Source organism: Vombatus ursinus, unplaced genomic scaffold, assembly GCF_900497805.2.
Source record: "Vombatus ursinus unplaced genomic scaffold, bare-nosed wombat genome assembly UNPS02014797.1, whole genome shotgun sequence".
NCBI classification, from domain to species: Eukaryota; Metazoa; Chordata; class Mammalia; order Diprotodontia; family Vombatidae; genus Vombatus; species Vombatus ursinus.
Genome location: NW_020954575.1, coordinates 4994287 through 5012233, shown reverse-complemented (window position 1 = coordinate 5012233; position 17947 = coordinate 4994287). Strand labels below are relative to the sequence as shown.

The 17947-nt window shown below is 38.9% G+C and overlaps 1 protein-coding gene across 1 annotated transcript in view; it reads left to right on the top strand.

The window, feature by feature from the left end:
* PPM1E (protein phosphatase, Mg2+/Mn2+ dependent 1E) overlaps positions 1-17947 on the top strand; it is a 206270-nt gene that overhangs the window by 179562 nt on the left and 8761 nt on the right. The window contains exons 3-4 of the mRNA XM_027870540.1: positions 4573-4772; positions 15511-15699. Of these exons, the coding sequence (XP_027726341.1) occupies positions 4573-4772; positions 15511-15699 (389 nt within the window). The remainder of the gene's footprint in view (positions 1-4572; positions 4773-15510; positions 15700-17947) is intronic.

The window sequence follows — 17947 nt, the reverse complement described above, 5'->3', positions numbered from 1 at the left end:
TTAAATTGGAAAGATAAATGGTAGCAGTATTAATTGTGAGACTCAGGAGTTGTATTTTATCCTAGTGACAATAGAGGGGCACTGACAAGTTTTGAGTAGGGGAGTAGCAGTCAGAAATGTGTTATAGCAATATTAATTTGGCAGCTTTGTAGAAGATGGATTGGAGAGGGGAGACACTGAAAACAGCAAGACCAATTAGGCTGTTGCACTAATCCAAGAAATAGCTGATGAATACTTGAACTGGCGTGGTGGCTGTGTGAGTTATGAGAAAGGGACAAAGTTGAGAGATTTTTATGAAGGAAGAATTGACAAAATTTAGCAGGTGCTTTGATATGCAGGGGTGACACAGGGGAAGTAGTCAAGGAAGTCTTCAAGGTTGCAAACATTCATCGCTTAAAGAATCTTGGTGACATCAACAGAAATAGGGAAATTTGGAGAAGGAAGGGATTTGGGGGGACATATAATGAATTCCATTTTGAGTTTGAGATGCCTATGGGACATCTTGGTGTAGATGTCTAGAAGGTGATGTGGAATTGGAGTTCAGGAGAAAGATTTGGGATCCATAAATAGATTTGGGAGTTATCTGTGTAGAGATGATAATTAAACTCATGGAAGTTTATGTGATCTCCAAGGAAGACAGCTTGAATTGTAGCTCAGCTACTTGGCGGCCTCTATGGCCTTGGGCCTGTCACTTTATTCTCTCTAGCCATCTGTAAAACTGGGATAATAATTGATGTGAGACTCAAATGAAATAACAAATAACCTACAAAGTCCTATACAAGGGTAAGGTGGTATTTGTTATTATCTTCATGTTCTCCTTCTGTTGCAGCTTTCCAGATTCTGCATGCCCCAAGGTTCAGGAGACCCAAATTAGCTATCAGGCAACTCTGGGGAAGGGAACAAGCTTGCAGTGTGTAGTCCAGCTAAAAAGTCCACATGGAATCCAAAATACAGGACTCCATATCACTTCTTCTTCTTTTACCCTGGATAGCTTCTGCCATTTATAAATTTCGTTAGCTCCGTGGTTCCCATAACGTTTATATCCTCACTCTGAAGCACTAGGCATGTTCAGGATTGATTGAAGCATCCATTAAAATTGCTTCCGAAAAAATTAGCCTCTTGAGACTACCACCTTGGTGATTTATAATAAGAAAGGCACCTTGTATATGGTTAATTAAAATTTGCTCATTTATTCTGCTTTGCTTGAATAGGCAGCTGATTTGCTGTCTCAGATTGATGTTATTGCATCAGATGAACCCCCACCTCCTACCACCCATCCCAGTGTGATGCGTGCTGCTAGCCTTAGAGGCTTTTTCTTTGAGTCAGGAAAGAAACTATATTTTACTTTCCCAAAGTAAAAAGACTAAAGGAAGAGGGGCAAGGGTTACTGACAAAGAATGATAGCCTCCATGCCTGGAATCCTCTTCCTTCTCCTTCACTTCTTAGCTTCTTAGCTTTTCCTTCAAAATGCAAATCAACTCCTGCCTTCTACAGAAGGCCTTTCCTGGTATTCCCGGCATCTAGTGCCTTTCCTCTGAGAGTAGCTACCATGTAGCGTATACACACACACACACACACACACACACACACACACGCACACACACACATATTATGTACCTAGATAGTTTCATGTCTCTCCCATTAAAATGTGAGTCCTTGAGGGCAGAGATCGACTGACCAGTTGCAGATACCATGATTGATCATGGCTTAAAATGCAGCTCTTCACTTGAAATCAGCTGGTTGAGGGCCCTTGCTCTGAATTTTCTATCCTAATATGTAAGAAATATAGACAGAGGCAGTGGCAGAGCTGGGAATAGAAGATGGGAATTCCAGGTTCTTGCGAAACACGAAGCCTTACTTAACTTGTTCAGGATTTGTGTTAGTTTATCTCAGGCTGTCTGGTCATTTCAGGTTAGTGAAAAATCCAGTTTTTAAAATAGCATTCTGTTCCTTCTTCTGTTTGAGATAATCAAGGATCTGTGATTTTCTCAGTATAGGAATTCCCTGTAGTAGGTATAGCATAGTATGTTATGAAGTTACCTGGGGCTCAGAAAGATTGGGTGACTTAGCCACAGTCACACTAACCACCAAGTGTCAGAAATGGGATTTTAACTTAGGTCTTCTGACTTCAAGTTCAACACTCTATTTACTACATCTTTCCAACTCTCATAGAAGTTATTAGAAGCCTTTGCAAAAAATGCACGTGGTTCCTTTGCTATCTTTGGAATTTAATACTGTTATATCTTGAGTAGAGCATAAAATTAGATCTAATATAATTTCTTCAGCACCATTCAAGTCATCCTATAATGTATTGTTCCTTCTGTCACCATCACTTAAGGTCATACAAGTTAAAGGTGGAATGTTTGAGCAACTCAATTAGTCTCTCACGCCTTTAGAGTTCAAACAATAGATCAGTGGTTCCCAACCTCAAACAATTTCTCAGACTGCCATTTAAGAGTAGATGTGCTGTTAATATCTTTTAGTAAATTACAAATTCCATAAGAAATGATGAGCAGGTGGACTTCAGAAAAACCTGGAAAGACTTACATGAACTGCTGCTGAGTGAAATGAGCAGAACCAGGAGAACAGTATACACAGTAACAGCAACATTGTGTGATGACTGACTTTGATAGACTTAGCTTTTCTCAGCAATGCGAGGATCTAAGATAATTCCAAAAGACTCACGATGGAAAATGCTATCCACATCCAGAGTAAGAACTATGGAGTCTGAATGCAGATAGAAGCATACTATTTTTGTTGTTGTTTTTTCTTTCTCATGGTTTTCCCCTTTTGTTCTGATTCTTCTTTCACAACATGACTAATGTGGAAATATGTTTAATGTGATTGTACATGTGTAGCCTATATCAGATTGCATACTGTCTTGTGGAAGAGGAAGGGAAGGGAGGGAGGAAATTTTAGAATTCAAAATCTTATAAAAGTGATGTTGAAAATTAAAAATAAATAAACAATTTTAAAAGAACTGGAAGAGACCATGCTGGAAAAATAAATTACAAAATATAATTTGAAATTATGATTAGAAATTGCAGGTACAAAAAATTATGGTGAATTCAGTAACTTTTAAATTTGTATTTTATTAAATATAACAGCATCACATACATTGGAAAAATAGTAGTATATGTACAAGACATCATTCAGTCTACGGAAGGTATGTTTCATTATTTATTATACTGAGTCACTGGTGCATATTTTGTTAGTGTTAAATATGAAGATGGCAGTGAATTATACACATACAAAGTTGGGGATCCCATAGACTGAGAACCATTGCAATGGAATGAAAAGCCATGAATGATTCCCAATAATATTGCCTAACTGCAGCGCCAGTTAACAGCTGTCGAGTCACACAACTTTTCTTTTATTTATATTTCTCCATATTTACAATAAAGAAGGAGCGTCATAGTCTCAAAGCACCAGGAGCCACAGTATTACACAAAAACAGAGTAACATTAACATGCTAAAGAGTTACTTCTCATCAATGTTAAGGTTACCAAATGATAGATTCTAACCTATCCTTAGATTATGATTTAGTCTAACTAGAAGGAACCTTTCTTTCTACCAAGAGTTAGTGAATAAAACACTTTTCTTTCCTTAGTGAAATTAAACATATCCTATTTGCCTGCTTTTAAAATTAAGAACAGAAAACATAGAACTTTAATCACTAAATATAATACTATTGTACAATGGCTTTGGAGTTAAAGGACCTGGGTTCTATTCCTATTAGTCTGTGTGACCTTGGGCAAGTCACAACTTCTCCAGTCACAGTTTCTGCATTTGTAAAATTAGAGCTTTGGGCTAGATGTTCTAAGGTCCCTTTCAGCCCTAAATCCATAATTCTGTAAAAAAAAATTTTTTTTTTAATTAAGAAGCGTTTCTTAAGCATTATTCTGTTTCTAGGCTCTGTGCTAGGTGTTGGGATACAGATATAAAAATGATACATTACCTGCCTTCAAGCAGCTTACATTCTACAACCAAAATTCCAGCCCCATTCTACAATCAGAACTCCAATCCTTTAGTGTTCCACAAGGAAAGAGACCGAAAAAGAAGGTAGAGCAGAGAGGAATAAAGGAAGTGGAGAAAAGGAAAAAAAAGGAGGTAAAAGGAAGAGGAAGAGACAATAGTGCTTAAATGAGGTAAACTGTTTTTTAGTAACCTACAGCAATAGGTTTTAAGTTAATGCCATTTAACAATGACCTGTGAAGTACCAGTTAGTTAATTAACCACTATTCTTTGGGGCCTTTTATGTCTGGGAGGGCAGTTATGCCACTGGAGCTCAGCAGGGACCAGACTAAATCTAGTTCCAGAGATGGGATGAAATCAGCCTTCAGGACTGGCGTTTGTCCATTGGTCTGATGTTAATAACTCAGAGACAAACAGTGACAGCATAATATTGTGCTTTTGAATGCAAAGTAGTTGTCATTTCTTCTTGGGAAGAGTGAATCTCTTCTATTTATGAATTTGATGAAGATGAACTACTTGTCTTTAGCAAGCAGGCAAGCCAGGCAGAAACAGTCCTCTAAAGCCTTTCATTTGGGGGTTTCTGTATTTCTTCCACAGAGATTGAGACAGTGAAATTGGCACGTTCTGTCTTCAGCAAACTACACGAGATTTGCTGCAGTTGGGTGAAGGACTTCCCTCTCCGCAGAAGACCCCAATTGTATTATGAGACATCAATCCATGCCATCAAAAACATGCGCAGGAAAATGGAGGACAAACACGTCTGCATTCCTGATTTTAATATGCTCTTCAATCTAGAGGTAAAAAGGGCACATCCCAGGGGCCAGTGGGATAAAGAGAAGAGGATTTGCCTTACTGCCTTAAGCTCCTTTATTGAAAATGAGAGTTACCAATAGATTCTTAACAATGGACCATACGTCAAGTGGTAGAAGGTTACTTACATTAAAATATGAAGAATCATTTCTGTATGATGTAATCAGATGATTTTGTTATGGATAAATTCACATATATGTTATAAAAATCCATTTGGAAATATTATTATAGAAAGAGGAGAATAGGTTTTATTTGAGGAGCAAGCCAAAGCACTGGAGAGGCCTGAAATCTATTTCTGAGTGTCTCATTGACTTGTTACCCAATGTTGGTCAAATTTCCCAGGCCTGTGCTTCAGTTTGCTAAAAATGCCCTTGAAATTCTTTTTATTTATCATGTAAAATGTGGTGGGAATAAATGTAAAGATGCCTGTCTGTGAATGATTTTGGCTTCAGGAAGCTCTTTGGGTAGGTCCTGAGTAGTAGCACCTCTTGTTTGACCTAGATGGACTCCAGGCTAAATAGTAACAAATAGAGCTAGTAGGTGATACTTAGCATTTACCTATGCAGTTAAAGTTCATATGGAAGCCTCTCTTAGTCAGCTGGGAGCTACCTGGGATTAAAAAACCTGTGAGCAGCACCTGACACTGGGAAGGGCATTCAATAAGCATTTAAGTGCCTACTGTGTGCACTTAGATACAAAGACACTTAGGAATACACAAAGGCAGTGGGGATACAAAAAAGACAAAATAAAAAACAGTTCTCTCCCCTCCCCAACAGAAATTGCATTCTACTAGGGAGACGCAACATGTCAGCAGATTATTTACTCATAAATATAATAGCATTTGAGGAAGGAGAGAATTCCAGCAACTAGGAGGAATCAGAAAAAGCTTCTCATAGGACATTGCATTTAAAATGAGAAAGGAAGGAAAGAAGGAAGGGGGGGAAGGAAGAGAAGAAAAAGGAGGGAAGGAGGGGTGGGGATGAAGAAAGGAAAAAGGAGGGAAGGATAGAAGAAAAGAGACAGGGAAGGAAAGAGGGAGGGAAGGAAAAGAGGGAGAAGGAGAGAAAAAAGGAAGAAAAAAAGAGGAAGGAGATAGCCATTATTAAGCACCTACTATGTGCAAGGCACTGTGCTAAGTGCTTTATAAATACTATCTAATTTAAACATTTGATTTGAAGGAAACTAAGAATTGTAAATGATGAGTAGGTGGATGCATCCTAAGTGCATAGAATAACCAAATGGTGGTTGTAGGATTTATCTTTCTTTTTTAAAATTGTGAACTTAACAAACATGAACATTTTTAAAAAATACTTTTTATTGATATCTTGTTTTTGCATTACCTACATTTTCTAATGTATCCCGCTCCTCTCCCTCTTGATCTCTCTTTCCCTATAACAAAGAATATAAAGGTGGGGGAAGGGGACAGCTAAACAAAACTGACCACCACATTAGAAAAGTTTGACATATATACAGTGTTCCACACCCGTGGTCCTCTATTTCTGCAAAGATATAGAGGGGAGAAGGGGCCTTCTCATATACCTTCCTTACAGCCAAGCTTGGTCATTATCTTTTTAAACATTCAGTTTTGATTGTTTTGTTTTTACTCCTTTAATTTACATTTCTGCAATAACAGAGTACATTGTTTTCTTGGTTCTGCTTACTTGACTTTGCGTAAGTTTAATCAATCCATAAGTATATTTTAAGTACCTATTTGCCAGGCACTGTATTAGGCTCTGGGGACATAAATACAAAGAATGAGAAGATGCCTACTTGCAGTGAGCTTGCATTCTAATGAGAAAGACAAGTACATGTAAAATATATATACAACATAAATCCACAGTTTCTAAACACACATACAGAGAAGAGTTAAATGCAAGGCAGTTTGGAAATGAAGAATACTATCAGTTGGTGAGATCAGGAAAAGTTTCTTGCCGAAGATGGTGTGTGTATAAGTTCATATATATTTCATGTTTCATATTACTATTAATATTCATAATATTAATAATTTCCTTTTTTCAAAGAATGTACCTGTGACTTCATTGAGGTAGGGAGCTCTGGGATAAGGCACTACCTTTAAACCAAGGCAAATTCATACATACTTTCAACATATCAATTTATAATCTTAAAGAGTTGTGGGGCAGCTAGGTGACGCAGTGGATAGAGCACTGCCCTGGAGTCAGGAGGACCTGAGTTCAAATGTGGTCTCAGACACTTACTAGCTGTGTGGCCCTGGGCAAGTTGCTTAACCCTAGTTGTTTCAAAGAAAAAAAGTTGCATGGGGCACTGAGTGTTAAAGGGCTTGCCTGGAATCGCACCAGAGTGTGTGTGTATGTGTGTATACACAAGTATGTGTATCTGTGTATGTACATATGCATGTGTGTATATATACATACACACATATATACATACATATATACATACATACATATATACACACATACACGTATATATGTATACACACACACGTATGTCAGAGGGAGGATGTAAAAGCAAGTATTCCTGACTGTAAAACCAACTCCCTGTCTCCTGTGCCATTCTGTTTCTGCATCATTTCTTATATCATAATAATATTCCATTACATCCATGTAGCGTAATTTATCTTCATTAGTCATTCTGTTAGTCATTCCCCCAATCACGGGGCTTCTATTTTGTTTCCAATTCTTTGCTGTTAAAAAAAAATGCTGCTATAAAATATTTTGGTGCCTGTGGGACCTGTCATTGACTTACTTGGTATATGCTTACCAGTGGAATCTCTGGATCAAAGGGTAGGGATCTTTCAGTCACTTTTTTTGTGTAATTCAAAATTGCTTTCCAAAAGGGTCATACTGATTCATAGTCAAACCAACAGTGCACTAGTATGCCTGCCTTTCCACAATCCCTCCAACATTGACTATTCTCTTCTTTTGTTGTCTTTATCAATTTGTTGGGTATGAGCTTAAACCTCAGAGTTGTTTTGACTTGCATTTCTCTTATTATTAGTGATTGGGGAGCACTCTTTCATATGATTGTTAAGTTTGCTATCCTTTTGCGATCTGTTTGTTCACATCTTTTGACTAAGTGATTGAGGGACGGTTTTTAGTTTCATCTATTAAGCATGAACAATTCAGTATACAAAGAACAGAAGGCTGTTATTGAATATTCACATTGTGAACTTCTTTAAATGTAGTTCAATTTAGGGGCAGAGCCAAGATGGCAGAGTAGAGGCAGAGATTCACCTGAACTCTACCAAATTCTCCTCCAAACAACTTTAAAATAACACCTCAAATTGAATTCTGGAGAGGCAGAGCTAACAAAATGTAGGGATGAAATGATTTTTCAGCCCCAGACAACTTAAGCGGTCAGCAGCAAAGGTCTGTCACACTGGGGTGGTAGGGTGGCCTGGAATGTACAGCACACCTTGAAGGCAGCTGCATCAGTGGCAGCATCAGCTTTGGGAACTTTCAGCCCACAAACAGTAAGGGAGTTAGACAACTGGTCATAAAGAGATTACAGGGGACCCTTTGCTGGTGTTGGGTTCAGGACCCTGTTGCATTGTCTGTATGCAGTTCTGGATCACAGTTCCAGGGCCAAGAGGAGTATTAGTATTTGTGGCTACAGGGAAAAAAGTCCTTTTCTGGATAAAGACCAAAGCAGGGAGCCAAGATGGCAGAGTAAAAGCAATGACTTGTTTGAGCTCTCCCCCAAACCTCTCCAAATACCTGTAAAAAATGGCTCTAAACAAATTCTAGTCTAGCAGAACCCACAAAAAGACAGAGTGAAACAAATTTCCAGCCCAAGACAACCTGGATGGTTGATCAGAAAGGTATATCACTCCGGGTGGGGAGAGGAGTGCAGTTTGGCATGGGCGCGCAGGCAGCAGCAAACCTAGAGCAGGCCTCAGAGGACTGAATCGCAGGCAGCTGTGGTGGTTTCCAGACTTTTCAACCCACAAACACCAAAGACAACTTAGAAGGTCAGTGGGAAAAGTCTGTGTCTATGGTGGTGCAAGAGAAGCCCGGAGTCCCAGCTCCAGTCCCCGAGCATAGCCCCAGGGTGGGGGCTGCTTCTGGAGCTTCCAGCCCACAGACTGAGGGGGAATCAAGTGGCTGATAAGAGGGGGATTGTAGGGATCTCTTTGCTGGTGCGGGAATCTCTTGCTTTGCCCATGCTTGGATCTGGGTCAGTTCTGGGTGGTGGTCCTGGGGCAAGGAGGAGAGCTGGTGTGGTGGAGCTTGTAGTGGCTGTGGAGGATCCTCCTCAAAGTTCCAAGACAGAAAAGAGTGCTTGTGGTCACTCATAGACCAGAGCACAGGTCAGGAAAGGAGTAAACACCTCACCGTTGATCATAGCACCTTGGAAGAACTGAAAATTTTCAGGTCCCTAGAAAGATCTCTGAAAACAGCTGCACAAAACCCCTAAAGCTTGGGACAGTACATTCTCCACACTGGAAACAGACCCCTACCTTAACAAAGAGTTTATAACTCAAGTAATTGACTGGGATCATGAGCAAGCAGCGCAAAAAGAGTCAGACTATAGAATCTTACTTTGGTGACAAAGAAGATCAAAACACACAACCAGAAGAAGAAAACAAAGTCAAATCTCCTACATCCAAAGCCTCCAAGAAAAATATGAATTGGTCCCAGGCCATGGAAGAGCTCAAACAGGATTTTGAGAAACAAGGAAGAGAAGTAGAGGAAAAACTGAGAATGATGCAAGAAAATCATGAAAAACAAGTCAACAGCTTGCTAAAGGAGACCCAAAAATATACTGAAGAAAATAACACCTTAAAAAATAGCCTAACCCAAATGGCAAAAGAGGTCCAAAAAGCCAATGAGGAGAAGAATGCCCTAAAAAACAAAATTGGCCAAATGGAAAAGGAAGTCCAAAAGCTTACTGAAATGAGGGAAGGTGAAAGGGAATGAGTGAATCTTATTCTCATAGGATTTGATTTAAGGAGGGAATAACATACACAATTGGGTATGGAAATTTATCCCAAAATCTTGTGAAAGTGGATGTTGAAAACTAAAAAGAAATAAATTAAAAAAAAAAAAGAAATTGAATTAAGTTTAAAAAAAAAAAAAAGACCAAAGCACAGACTAGGAGAGCAGTGACTACACTTCTCCTTAGAGCATACCACCTTAGAAGCACCAAAAACTTACAGTCTTGCAAAACTAGCTCTGAAAACAGCAGCAAGAAAGGTCTGAAGTTTGAGACAGTGTCCCCTCTATCCTAGGAACAGAGCCCAACTGTAATATAAAGTTGCTAATCAAGAAATAGGCTGGGAAAATGAGCAAACAAAAAAAATGACTATAGAAAGTACTGTGGTGACAGGAAAGATCAAAACACAAACTCAGAAGACAACAATGTCAAAACAGCTGCATCCAAAGCCTCAAAGAAAAATATGAATTGGTCTCAGTACTCAAAAAAGAATTCCTGGAAGAGTTCCAAAAGAATTTTAAAACTGAAATAAGAGAGAGGAAAAATTGGGAAAAAGAAATGAGTGATGCAAGAAAATTATGAAGAGAGTCAACAGCTTGGTAAAAGTGTATATTAAATTTAACAAGAATAGTACCATAATTGTCCTTCTTGTCTTCTGAACTTCCTTTCTTCCTCTTCTATATATTTTTGAAATTTCATTTACATTCTTTTTCTTCCTGTTTTTGCATCACTATTACTAACCACCCACTCCCCTCCCCCAATTCTCCTCCTACAAATAAAGTTCCTCTCTTGTAACACATTGTAGTCAAGCAAAACAAATAGATACATTGGCTGTGTCTGAAAATACAGGACATCCCAAAAATCTAAGAGCTGTTTTAAGCTTAAAATGAGACACTCTGTATGTCACTTTCTGCACCCACCACCTCTCTGCCAAAAAGTGAGAAGCATGATTAATCATTAGTCTTCTGGAGTCAAGACTGGTCCTTGCATTGATCAAAGTTCTTTTGTCTTTCAGCTTTTGAAAAGTATTGTCATTGTATAAATTGTTCTAGTTCTGCTCACTTTATTCTGTATCAGTTCATATACATCTTCTCAGGTTTTCTCTGAATCTACCTCTTATAATTTCTCACCACAACATTCCATTATATCCACATACTCTAATTTATTGTATATGTAATTTATTCATTCTCTATTATTCTCACTATGTTTCCAGTTTTTTCTTCAACAAAAAGTGCTGCTGTAAATATTTTTGTACATAGTAGCCCTTCCCCCTTTTTGACATCTTTGGGTGTCTAAGCCTATTATGGTATCACTGAGGGTCTGCACAGTTCAGCAACTTTTGGATATAATTCCAAATTGCTTTTCAGAATAGTTGGAGCAATTCATATTTCCACCAATAATTGTCATGTTTCTGTCCATCAGTCTCTCCAACAATTAACATTTTCCTTTTTGTCATTTTTGTATTTGTAGTCTCACAGGGCTTTTTTCCCCTTTTTTTCTGCTCAATCTGTGATTTTGCTGATTACAGGTTCTATCTTTCTTGTGTAGATATACTTCCTTAGAACTTTCTGTCAACTCCGGCTTTGGTTCAAAGAGCCACATAGACTATCAAAATGACACCTTCTACATATCAACTTTAAGCCCTATGGAAATCGGACAAGTTTGTCTTGGTTATCCTGCTAACCCTTTTTGCATGAGATTGACTTTGAGAAAGCAACATACTGCTCTCTTAGCTGAGTTATTTCTGACTCCACTGTGATTTTAAAAAATATATCTTGGCGACAATTCCAGAGGATTCATGATAAAAAATGCTACCCACCTCCAGAGAAAGAACTGATAGAGTCTGAATGCAGATCGAAGCATGCTATTTTTCACTTTTTTGTGCATTTTTTGTGCTTTTTTTTCTTTTGGTCAGTGTCTTCTTTAATAGGATGACATGGAAATATGTTTTGCATGATTGTACATGTATAACCTATATCAAACTGCTTGCTGTCTCAGGGAAGGAGAAAGAGAAGAAGGAAGGGAGAAAATTTGGAAATCAAAATTTTTAAAAAATGAATGTTAAAAATTATCTTTACATATAATTGGGGAAAAATAAAATGTGATTTTAAAATACATATACACACACATATATGTGTGTGTGTGTGTATATGTGTGTATATAGATATATAGATATATAGATATATATAGATATAGATATAGATATATATAAAGAGAGAGAGAGAGAGAGACACCTAAGGAAGAGAAAGTAGCTGGGCTTCCACTTGAAAAAGATGTAATTGATAAACTGGGTCTTTATTATCCATGTCAGTTTAATAAACATTTTCCTGTTAATGTCTCCTAGTTCTTACTGTTAAAACATAATGAACTAATACAGAAGTAGATTTTTTTCTTTTACTCATCCCTTGCCATTCTTCTTTTCTCCAATTTGTATCTGAATATCACTTTAAAACATTATAAATCATAATATTTCACATATTTAGATGGCTGTCAAGGTTGATTACTTGTGTGTATGTCCAAAGGCATATCAGCAGATGTTTGGTACAGTCCAGCCATGTATGCACAAGAATGTGACTAGATTGGTTGTTTTCTGAGGTGACTCAACTCCATGCATATATGGCTCAAAAGACCCATGTGTGACAATAACTGCCACCATGGCCCATACAGATTGGGACTGCTCTTTGATTCGAGGCTCCTGGCGCTGTTTGCTGAAGCAGTTGCCACTTTTGATTTCATTTCTTGATTCACCATCAGCCCTGGACCAGTGTTTCAAAATTTCACCCTGTTCCTGTTTGCCATCTGCCAGGTTGGTAAGTCAGTACAAGGGTACTAGGATAGGAATTTCCCATCACACAGATCCCACTCTCAAGGAGTTTATAATCTAAAGAAAAGAGACATACTAAGATAACTTCCAATTCTATCTATAACTCTATGAACTCTAAGGGACAGTGTTATTTTAAGTATGCTCTGATTGCTATACAGAGCCACTTCTACCCTAAATCTTCTAACAGAGCACTTGTGCCTGATCTGCGGTCATGCCTTCCAAATTGTATTGGACTGATCAGCCACAGACAAACACACCGTACCCTGACTCCAACATTGTGATGTCACTGGGCTTCTCCGAAAATGAAGGACCATCAACAACAACAACAATAATAAAGCAACTAGGTGGCTCAGTGGACAGAGTGCCAGGCCTGGAGTCAGGAGGACCTGAGTTCAAATCTGGCCTCAGACATATCACTTGGGTGACTCTGGGTAAGTCACTTAACCCTGTTTGCCTCAGTTTCCTTATCTGTCAAATGAGCTGGAGAAGGAAATGGCAAACCACTCCAGTATCTTTGCCAAGAAAACCCCACATGGGGTCATGAAGAGTCAGACACAACTGAAATGACTGAACAAAGATGGAAGGAACACAGGATTTGGAATCTGAAGACCTGTGTTCAATATATCTCTCCCCTGTCACTGGACTGACCTTGGATAGATCTATTTCCATGAGGTGGTGTCCTCAATCCTCAACCTCAAGGTTGAATTTGTGTCTTAAAAAAGCTTATTAAATTCCACATTGCCAGTCCTGGGTGCCTGAATTGCTAGTTATATCCCTGGATTCCCTTGCTCCAGATTTAGCATTCTTTGCATTGTATCATGCTGCCTCCTCAAATCCCCTGGATTTCACCTCATTTTGCAGAATGCTTTGAGATACTCAGTTTAAAAGATGTACTATAATTATAATGGCGGGGTAAATCTATATGAGAATCTGTTTATGAGCCTCTTAAATGCAAGCCATTTACAGATGTCAATAAAGAGCCCAGAATTAGGTCCTGAATGATTTAGTCTAAAATATTGTAGATGTGACTTGCAGTCCAGGACTGAAACTCTGTGTTTGGAAGGACTGTGTTCAAACTTCAGAGACTTCTCACAGAATATGTGCTTTTTCATTCCTTCCCTACCCTTGCCGGCCTTAGTAGGCCTTAGACAATGATAGGGAATTCCTGAGTAGAGGGAATGACATGATGTAAGCTGTTTTAGAAAGATTGGTCTGGCAATGCTGTTTTCTCTCCTATTCAAAGATATCCATACTCTTTTCCTCTGGATTGCACCTCCCCACTTCCAAGTCTTGCCTCCTTAAGTATTATTTTTCTCCTTAGCACCTCCAGTGTCTTAACTGATTCCTTCTTCCTTGCCATCAAGCATTTTAAAAAGATGTTTATCCTAAAAAAAAAATTTTCTAGTAAGTATTTGAGGTCAGATTTGAATTCAGGTCCTCCTGACTCCAGAGCAGTGCTCTATCCACTGCACCACATAGCTGCCCTTATCTTAAAAAAATCTTAAAAAAGAATCTTTTAAAAATACACCTTAATTTGATCCTGCTGCCCTCTCTGTCTACAATCACATGGAAATAGGAACTCTTCTTCTGCATTAAAACCATCCACAGTCCATTCTGTCTTATATCCTTTTGCTAACAGAGGCCTCCAGGAATGTTCTATGCAGAAGGATGCCCACTATAAGATCTGAGTTCCTATTTATTAATTGAATCATTCATAAGTTTGTCTAAATTCCTTTTTGGATACATTTTGGATCTCTCTTCAGGGAGTAAATTTGTAAAAAGAGGTTGGTCTATATTAAAAAAGGTAAGGATAAAAAAGACATTCTATTTTCAGAGCCCTTCCCAAACTATTATTTTAATGGATCCTCACAACATCTCTAGAAGTTTCATATCACTCATTCCTTTTTAACAGATGGAAGAAATGGAGGCATGGAAAAAGTCAAGCAGTTTGGTTATACAACAAATGAGTGACTGGGATGGCACTAAACTCCAGCTCTCCCAAGTCCCAGGAATAAAAAGATTTGCCAGCTGAAATCACAATGTCTCGGCAAGGAAGCCCGGAAACCAGTAGTCCAAAGAAACATTAATCTCTTCTCCAGATGAGAATTGATTTTTGGTCCAGACCTGTGATCACCAGTGTGGGGACCTCCCAGTATGGCTACAGGGCAGTAATTCCTCTATAATCTGTAGATTTAGCCTAGGGCAGAGATTAAGTGTCTTGCCAGTATCACACAGCTAGTATGTCTTGGAAGCAGGATTTGAACCCAGCTTTTCCTGATTCCAAGGCTGGCCTCTTAGCCGCAGTGCCATGATTAAAGAACAAACTTCTGGGATGGGCCGAGAACCAGAATCTGGTGGTTGAACATCCTTGTCTTTTCTACAATGTCAAGACAAAGCAAGGACAGAGTGAACTCCATCTGGCATGAATTGTGACCAAAGGGGCTAGATTGCAAGCTGATTTAAAGAATTTGGGCCTCATATGGTGAGAATTCTGGTATCATGAAGTGTGTCTGTATAATATACATATCTACATATATGTTATACCAATGGTTTACATTCTATATAGGTTTTTATTTTTTAATGTTATTTTAATGTCCTCAATCCATAAAGGCATTTACTTATTGCCTTTTTGTGCTGTTTATTTGTATTTTTTTGCTTTGGCTGCATGAGGAAGGTTTGAAGCAAATGTGTGTGGGTGGTTTCCATGGTGCAAACTTCCAAAGAAGGGGGCAGTTCTGCCTGATCTAATTGGGCATGTGTATTCCAATGTGCTGAGATGGAAACACAAATGCCCTGATATTGCAGGTACTTTCAGCAGTTGCTAGGAAAAGGGAAACATTTCATCTTGTTGTGGAGGCAACTAACTTTGGGGGGAGCGGGGACATAGAGGAAGAGGAGAATGGATAATGGGAATTTTAAGGATGGTAGTTTATCTGATTTCAACACATCCAATAATCACCTGTGTGCTCTGTTTCCTTTGACAGGATCAAGAAGAACAAGCTTACTTTGCAGTGTTTGATGGGCATGGTGGGGTAGATGCTGCCATTTATGCCTCTGTCCACCTCCATGTGAACTTAGTACGCCAGGAAATGTTCCCCCATGACCCTGCAGAGGCACTCTGCCGAGCCTTCCGGGTGACTGATGAGCGTTTTGTGCAGAAAGCAGCCAGGGAGGTTTGTAACTTCTTCATACGAGCAGTCGTGGGCCCTAAGGAGAATCATTTTTGCCCTGAAACACAAAATAAAAAAAAAATACTAGCCAGGTCTACTCATTTAGTCCAGGGGTGGGGAACCTGGGGCCTTGAGGCCACATGTGGCCTTCTAGGTCCTTGGGTATGACCTTTTGACTGAGTCCGAGTTTTACAGAACAAATCCTTTTGTTAAGTGGATTTGTTCTGTGAAGTTTGGTTTCAGTCAGGGGGCTTGTACTTGAAGACCTAGAGGGCCACACATGGCCTCCGCATGATCCCCACCCTTGACTTAGTCTGTGACTAAAGGGCTAATTAGATTCAGATTTTGCTTTCTTTAGCACCGCCTCTCTTCCCACCCCCAATCTTGGTATTTACACACCTGGGCATTCTCATCTGGATTCTACTCCTAAGGCAACACCTTGAATTCCATTGTAGTTCTGGCTTACCATATACAATTTACAGAACATGCTAAGTGAGTTAGTGGTTCGTGAATGCAGTCCTAACTTTAGGGTAATTTTAGGCGTACTGTGTAGAAGTTCTTGGGCTATGATTTTCTAGCAATTTCTTACCACTAGATTTGTCAGGTAAGTTTTTACTTTCTTAATCACCAATGTCTGTCAGTCATACCATAATCATTTCTTTCCCTTTCTGTTGCTACCAAGTTTGAATATGGTCATTAAGTCAGCAAACTGTAAATAAGTGGCAGAGACCACTTTAGTTTCCTATGTTAAGAGCCTTGGAGAAGAACTGGGATTACAGTTTACCGTAATCTATTGGGATTACTCACCCTATTAGTCTGATCTCAATGATTATTAGTCTCAAATGACTTAAGAACCAAATTTCCTCTTGCCAGAATAAAAAAAAAGTTTGAGGTTGTTGTCTCTATTGTAATGATTTCCACTATTTAAACATTTACTGGCCTGAATATTTACTGACTCTGAACAACATAAATGAGATATTAGGATAAACAGTGGGAACTTCACCCTGATTAATCATTTTGAGCCATGGGTATATAATTAACTATAACCCTGAATGCTGGAAGTCTTAACCAAGAACGAACTGAAAAATAAATAATTTTTTCTTAAAGAAATTGATTGCACAGAGAGAAAATGATTCTCTCCTAAATGAAACATTAACTCTTTCCTGGAATGGGCTGAGTGTGGGGTGTGCATGAACATTTTACCCATTTCAGTTCAGAAAACTCACATAAGCAAACCAGTAGGAAAACTCAGAATGTGGTCCAGAATTCTTGATGATCTGTGTGCTAGTGAACCTCAGGGTCCCACCGAAGATGAGCATGTGTTTCCTTTTCTTCTGATGATCCTAAGACCTGCCTAGGTTAAATGCAAATCCAGTGATAGTAGTCACTAGACCTGTTTACAATTACAGTCAGTTCAATTCAATTCAACAAGGATTTGCCCACTATGTCCCAGGAACTAGGTATATGAGAATGGGAAATAAAATAAAAAGATGAATTAAACAAACCCTAGATTAAATATAAAATGTTTTATTGATTGAACACTATACTTTGTGCTGGCTGCTAATCCCCTAAACCTCCCGAAAACCCCAGCCTCCTGGCTTTTCCTCTTATGGTTATTCTCCCTCTGCTTTGAGCATGGAACATGATACCTTGACAAGTGATCTGGAGATAACCCCATCCCTGAAACCAAGTGTGCCTTGAGGTCTTTTCTCTCCCCCATATCCTTCCATTTCTTCAAGAGTACACAATAATCTTGACTGTATCCACCCTTACTTATTTTGTCTGAAGTTCCAGCGTGCCTCAGTCTCCCCAACAATTTGCTGTGACCTTAAATAACTTAGATCTTACACAGCAAGTTCCCTCTTGTGCTTCCATGTGCTGTTAACTGCTGAGAAAAAAAGTAGCTATTCCTGTTGTGAAACAGCCCAGCCTCCTGTTCTCTCCAGAGCATATGCGGTGAAATGTCTTTATAATTTGTACTAATGGGGATGAATTATCTGAATGTTCTGTGTGGGAAGACATTCTATTGGTGGGTGAGGATTTATAACAAACAATGCATTTTCCCCATGTAGATGATGGGCAATGGGGAGGGGATATTGGAAGGGAGAAGACAGATGTGCCTTTAGCCACCTATGTCTTGTTAGGTCTAATTCAGAGTGATAGAAAATTGTGATACGTGGGTCACTTAAGTCAAATGGATCTGTTGGGTTGGTCTGATAATAGCATCAGCATCTTTAAGAGACGTGGGAAT